Source organism: Serinus canaria, chromosome 15 (genome assembly GCF_022539315.1).
Source record: "Serinus canaria isolate serCan28SL12 chromosome 15, serCan2020, whole genome shotgun sequence".
Lineage (NCBI taxonomy): Eukaryota > Metazoa > Chordata > Aves > Passeriformes > Fringillidae > Serinus > Serinus canaria.
In genome coordinates, this window is record NC_066329.1 from 6,967,204 (window position 1) to 6,974,141 (window position 6,938).

Sequence of the window (6,938 nt, forward strand, 5' to 3'; positions counted from 1 at the left end):
AACTTGAGATGTCACGTAAGCACTGAAGCAGCAAAGAGGTGATACTGCTTAGATAGCAAAATCTCAATTCCTCTCTGACCTACAAATCAGAAGCTAATAGATTAGTGGTGCACTGGTGTATATCTGCATGGTATCTCATGGAAACCCTGTCGCAGCTTCTGAAACAAAATGCATGTGCTCTGAGATGCAGAAAAAGCATAACTATAAATAACATCAACTGAAGCATGCACAGAAGATTTTGACAACCCAGTCAAGGACCTTATGGAACAAAAATCCCAAATTGTCTAAGAAAGCCATCATATCTGAAAAGATGAAGCATGCTGCATGTAGCTCAGGAACAAAAAGGTCTTCCCAGTGAAATATCAACTGGAGAGCGAGACAAAGGTACAACCCTGCCCATATGTTCTCAATGGATCTCAGTACCTTGTAATACTGCCAGCAGCAGCATCACCAATATGCAAGTGTGGATGAGAACTACCTTCTTGGACCCCTTAGTCTGGAACCTGTGATCTGAATATTACAATTTTACTCTTTCTAAATACATAGTCAAAATATATATTTGACTTTAGTCAAATATCACTCAACTTATCTCATGGTAATTAACATCAGTTGACTATATAGAGCATTAAGACTTGCAGAATCAAATCAAGATACCTTTCACATAAATGTTTATCTAGATGGAACAAAACCCATGTACCTACAAAGCTATATATATATATATATATATATACAAATGCAGCATCAATTTTTACAGAACTGGATAAAGTAACCTGTTAAAAAAAAAAAAAAAAGATGAAGCCAGTCACTTCAAGAGTACAATGCTGCCTTAGTTAAGATTCAGTGTTCTCAGAAAGACCAACAATGGTACACTCCCAGTAATGACAACACTGTAGGAAAATATATGTTCTTTGTAGGAATGAGGAGTAACTAGATATAAGCTTCATTAACTAAATCAAAGAATTCTCTACCAAAGGTCAAAATATTTTAAAATGCCACCCATATACATATTCCTACTGGGTATCTTACCCATTTTTAAATCTACAAGATTAACTGATATTCCAAGAAACGCACTTGTTTTGGTGGGTCAAAATGTCAGACTATGAAGCAGTGGCAATCAATGAGTTTCATCAGGACTCCAAAATATTATTTTGTTTGATCACTGTAAATAAATTAATGAGTAATAGATGCTGTCCACTTACTATTAAATGATTAGCCAACAGACAACACACCAAATGCTACTTGAAATGGTGAATGCCAGAGGGTTGACTGTCAGGCTTTCAAAAGATTGGGTATTACTAAATTAAGCTGTCAGTTCTCAGAATGTTGACAAAACCAGTCACAAAAAGAACCAGATTCACTAGAATTAGCTATTTCTCTTAAATACTACTTAAAACAAATGTGTCCTAAGCGAATGGAGAAAATGTAGACTCTAGAACCTCAGCAGACTGCACCAGAAGTAGCTTTTCAGTTTGTTTTGGACTGCCTGTGAAATGCAAGGGTACGAGTGACCAGGACAAACAGGGAACAAAACACTTGCACCGCACTAGGGATGGCTTTGTTTTACTCAAGTTAGCTGAAGGAAATAAAACCCACTTCATTATCTAAGCTGATTGTTTCTTTTCTCAAATGCTCAGGTGGTTACCTGCCTGGCTTCAGCTCACAGGTAGACCACATCCTACCTGAAATTTAAGAAAATCTCCCTGTTCTTATTTTAATGCTTAAACCCATGAAACCTCTAATGCCCTTCTGTGAAGAAAATATGTCTGTCAAGTTACATGTATACTCTAAATGTCTTGCATTATGGAAAGAACACTTTTTCTAGAAATAGGTGGATTTTAATCTTTAAATTTTCATTGCTAATTTCCAGGAGATACACATGAAGTCTGAATAAAGTAACTGCATGCAACACATGTGAAATTCCTTCCCTATCCATATTGGTGTAACCCTAGAGTTGGCTTTTTCCTCCTTATGCTGTAGAGACAGACAAGAAAGTGAAAGAAATTGACCAAAGCCCTTTGAAGGTAACTATGATGGCTATTAGGATGCCCCCACATCTGACAGAATAGCCATACTCTGGTTAAACTGGAAAGACACAAGCCAAATGTAAAACCACACTTAGCTGCTACAGCATTTGTTTACAATGTCTGTGTCAATGATTTATACTCACACAATAAAATATTAAGAGCAACAAACTATAAACCTGGCAGCACAAGAATTCTAACAGGTTTTCCTTGTAGTGTATCAATTCTGACACTACCCAAGATCCACCAAAAGCACTGCAGATATAATGTGTTGCATTACATAAAATCAAGAACAGAAACTTAGTTTTATATAACTGTAATATGCATACAGATGGTCTTCAGGACAAGATGTCTAATCTAAACTACAGTTTGTACAAAACTTGAAGTATAAGCAAAAGGCAAGAATTTTGCCATTTCTAGTACAGTGTCCTAACTCAATAAAATGGGAAACCACCTCTATTTGTAGCTCTTTTTGGTTCTTCCAATAGTAAAAACTTTCTGATACTGAAATCAATTGCAGAGATTTTGAATTTAGGAGATGAAATTCAAAGAAGGGAATTATTTTTTAGCCAAATAAAACATCAAAACTATGGTTATATAAATTGAAATTCAGTTATTTGACTGCAACTATGGCATAATAATAAAATAAAGCAAGTCCACTTTATAAAAATCACCAGTGTCTAATAAAATGCAAACTATGGTCTCTGAACAATACACAAGGATGAACCATGCAGTCAAACTATTGTTCTTGCCTTCCTAATGCATTCCTTTGGCCAAGCAATGGAAAGATAAACCCATTTGCCTAATGGAGCATATAATTTAAATATTTCAGACAAGAATTGACACAGATGCTGCTTAAAATAAATGTAAGACTCATCCATCCAAATACCTCGCAGGATGAAGACCCCAGAATAGTTCACAACTTATTTTTTCTATACAAACTCCAAACTCTCCAGCCCCTGCAGTTGGTCACCGTGCATTCCCTGTATTACTTTATTACAACAAACCTTTTCCTTTTTCCCATAAGAGACTTAATACAAGGTTGCATATTTTCTCTTTTGCAGTGCCTTGCAACATTTCTAAAAAGCACTAAAATTTCAGATTTTACTACTGCACCATGCAGTGCTACACAATTTTGTAAACAAAATATGTCTAAATTTATGGAGCCTTAAAGGACTAGTGTATTCAGCAGACTGCAGTACCTTATCCACAGGAAGTTACAATCAGGCAATGTCAATATTCTGTCATTTAGAAGCAGGATTTTTTTACCATAAAGCATTCCCATTAATACAAATGAGGAGGGCTGTTTCCCGCCTCCCCCCCCCCGCAAAACTTGTATTTAGGGTTTAAGCTATTGGTACGGTAAGAGGTCTTCCCTTGATAAAAAAAATCTGCTGAGGGTTTTGTTTTCTAACATGCTATGAATCACGTTTTGTATTGTGACCTACCTAAAGGCACAACAGTACAGCGTAACAAGCAAAGTGCATGTTTTAAGAATTCCCCCTTTCACATACACAAACAAGTGCGTACATGAAACAAAAAGAGAAAAAGCAAGAAAGGCAGTCTTTACTATTTCATATTCACTAGAAGTGAACATTTCAAAGAGTTTTTCAACTTCTACCAACGTCAGTTTTTAACCGTGGACCTCAATACTGCAGGGAAAGCGAAAATTAAAAAATAACCCCTAACTCTGGCTTTTAAGTCTGTAATGGATGTCGCGTGTGTGAAAAAATAGGTTAATTTTGTTTGGTCTTTGCTACAAAGAGACTCATCTCCCATGCATGCCACAAATAACCTGAGCAATGACTTCCCTCCATGACAGGAGCTGCCCATCATATTGCAGGATTATTAAAATGTTGGTTTGTTTAAGGCTCGCTTGTGTGTGCGGCTTGCGTATGTAATTCAGGCATTCGCATACATCAACTCCTCGTTGCGCATCTCACAATAAACTGATGAACGCTGTTAAACCTGAACCAGAAACCTTTAGCAAACAAAGAAGTCTAACCCGGAATCGTGATGCAAAATCACCCCAAAACGTACTACACCCTGTAAGAACCTCACAGAAAATAGCCCGGCAACCTCATTCATTCCCCCCAACCCAGCGATCTGCTCACCATCTCCGTCTTATTTCTCTGTCCTCAGCTTATTTTCCTTGCTGCTACTGGCTTCAAGGAGGCGGCGTACAGGAAAAAAAAAAAAAAAGCTTAAAAAAATAATAAAAAGGGGAAACCCCCCAACTCTTCAATAAACCGCTGGGCAGCCGCTGGGCAGCATGTCAGCCCCTTGTCTTCCTCTCCCGCTCCCCGCGCAGGAGCCGCTCCCGCCGTGCCCGCCCCGCGGGTGCCCGTCCGTCCCCCGCGCGTTCCCCGGGAGAGCGCCCGGGCTGCACCAGCTCCTCCCGCCTGCTCACCCACCGAGGCAGCCGAGTAGTCGGAGCTGGGTTGATTTTCCCCTCCCACCTCCACATTCCTATTTACAAAGGGTATCCAAGACCATCTTTATCCAACGGGGGGGTGGGGGAGGAAGGAGGAGGAGGTGGAAGTACTTATTAACCCTTTTCTTGCATTTACCTTTTCTACTGTGATTTTTAGAGCACACAGGGGAATTCCCCTTCTCTACAGAGCACATGGACTCGTTGCCATCGGGCCCGCGGGGTCCCCGCTCCCGCACTCCGGCTTGGCCGCCGACGGTGCTCCTGACGGCCCCAAGGCCGCTCCAGCAAAAAGGTCCAAGGGCACTGATGGAAAACGCGCGCCCTCCCCAAACTATTGCTCGGAAAACAACCGGAGCGGCCCGCGGGGAGACGGGAGCGCACTGCCCGGCCCAGACCGTGATGCCACCGCCCGCCCACCTCTCCATTTATTTGTTTATTTTTCCAAGCGGGGCACATTCCTCAACACTCGCACCTGGGGGCAGGCGCTCGGGAGGCGTGAGGGGCCGCGCGCCGTGCACGCCCCGCCGCCGCGCGCCGCCGAACCCCTCGCGCGCCGCCGAACCCCTCGCGCGCCGCCCGCCTGCGGCCGCACGCGAACCGGCGCGCGCCTCCCGCGCCGCGAATTTTCCCATTGGGCGGCGCCACTGCGATCGCGCTCGGCAACCAGAGCGCCATTGGCGCTGCCCCGCCCCGCCGCCGCGCGCTGCCGGCCGCGCCACGCGCTATTGGCCCGCGGGCCTGTCCGTCACACGCGGCGGCCCCGCCCCCGGTGTGCGGTGGGGGTGGCCGGAGGAGCGGCCGCAGCCGCGGGGCGGGAGCGCGGGGCACCGGCGGTGTGCGCTCGGCAGGGGTGGCCGCGCTGTCACCTCCCTGCACGGGAACGCGCCCTCGCCCCGCTGCGCCGCTGGAGGGTTTCTGCGCTCGGGAATGAAGGGCGCCTTGCACAGCTGTTCGCCCGGGGGTGGCGGGCCCAGCTGGTGGCTGACATGCTGTGGCAGAGGGCCCGTCAGGTGCAGCCAGCCAGGTAATGCTGGCACGCGATCCGCATGGATCTGTCTGACTTGACCTTCTCGCCCCTTGCAGTGTCTGTGCGCTGCCATCCTCGCCTCTCGGCTTTGTCTTGAGTAACCTGAATAGCTTGAGCTTCCTACGCCCCTATTTTATATTGAGTTATCCCCTTCATTAATGTTCCTCCTTTAATAATTTCCTGTGGTTTTCCTCCCTCCTTAACCGTGGGTGCCAGAAGTGGTGCAGCATTCCAGTGTCCCTGTGCTATGGACAAAGACAGTGTCACTCCCCTGTCTCCCCTATATATTCTGTATTTTATACAGTAAATGGTTAGAGTAGTCCAATTTACCAAAGTATTGCCCTGAGAGGTCACACTAAAATAGTAAAAACTAAATACTTTTTTGAGGTACTTTTTGTCATTCTAGCCCCATCCTTGCATTCTTTATTTCCAGATGCATTTCCTCACTTTTTATGATATTAAAAATGCAATTTACTGGACTGGGATGACTTATTGGGCACATCAGATGATTTTGTAAGCAGTTGTGAATTTATTTATTAGTTGTGAACTCATTTATTAGGCTACAAAATCTACTAATAAATATCTTGCATCATCTAGACAATTGGTAAAGATATGAAACTAGATCTGGGCAAAAACCCATCTCTAGAAAACTGTCAGGGTCCCTGATGTCTCCCCTTTAAAGCTGCTTTTTGAGACCTCTCAGGGAAAAGATCTTTAATTCATCTAAAGTGGGCTTTATGCATTCCAAATAATGTGCATTCCAGCACTCGAAGAACAAACTCCTTAAACAAATGTCAGGACTATTTCTCTTTTAGTTTTTGAAACCAACTCAGGACAATTCTACAACCTTTTCATTAAGCTTGTTTGTATTTTAGCCTTCTCCAAGAGAGTTTCTGCCCTGACAGTACCACTCTCTTAAAGTGGATACAGAATCAGAGCCTGCTTGGGATCAGTCTATTCAAGTTTGACAAACAATGGGAACTATACACTGATCCCCAAGGACAGGGTCTAGAAGGGGCAACAATAACCTAGCTGGTTTAGGCAGAACAAAAGGTAGACACAAGAATAAAAGGAAGAGTCAAAATGGCCACCAAATCCACTATTCACAAATTCTTTCAGTGGACTCTTTTTGTGCAGCCTCCTAAAAGGCTTTTGAAATTACTCTGAATTTATTCTTATTTCCCATATGTATTAAAAATAGAAACAAAAAATCAGGAAAAAACACTGTTCAGTTTTAAGCCTGTGGACACTTTCTTCTTCCCATAGATGTGACTGCTGCTGAAGGTATGCAGATTATCCTCTGCAGATTTTAAATGAGAATTGAGCCTAGAAGCTAAACAATCTTTATTCACAATCTTTAGTGATGAGTCTATACTTTAAGAATCAAACAGAGTGCCAAAAAGAACAATACATTACATTTAATGTGCATGCATTTTACCAATTTCAGTGTAACAGA

The 6,938-nt window shown here is 43.1% G+C and overlaps 1 protein-coding gene across 2 annotated transcripts in view; it reads right to left on the bottom strand.

Moving 5' to 3' along the window:
• ARVCF (ARVCF delta catenin family member) overlaps positions 1 to 4,372 on the bottom strand; it is a 247,856-nt gene extending 243,484 nt beyond the window's left edge. For both annotated transcript variants that reach the window (XM_050980686.1, XM_050980687.1), the window contains exon 1: positions 4,136 to 4,372. In XM_050980686.1, coding sequence (XP_050836643.1) covers positions 4,136 to 4,138 — 3 coding nt within the window. In that variant the 5' untranslated portion in view covers positions 4,139 to 4,372. The remainder of the gene's footprint in view (positions 1 to 4,135) is intronic.
• Between the last annotated feature and the right edge of the window lie 2,566 nt (positions 4,373 to 6,938).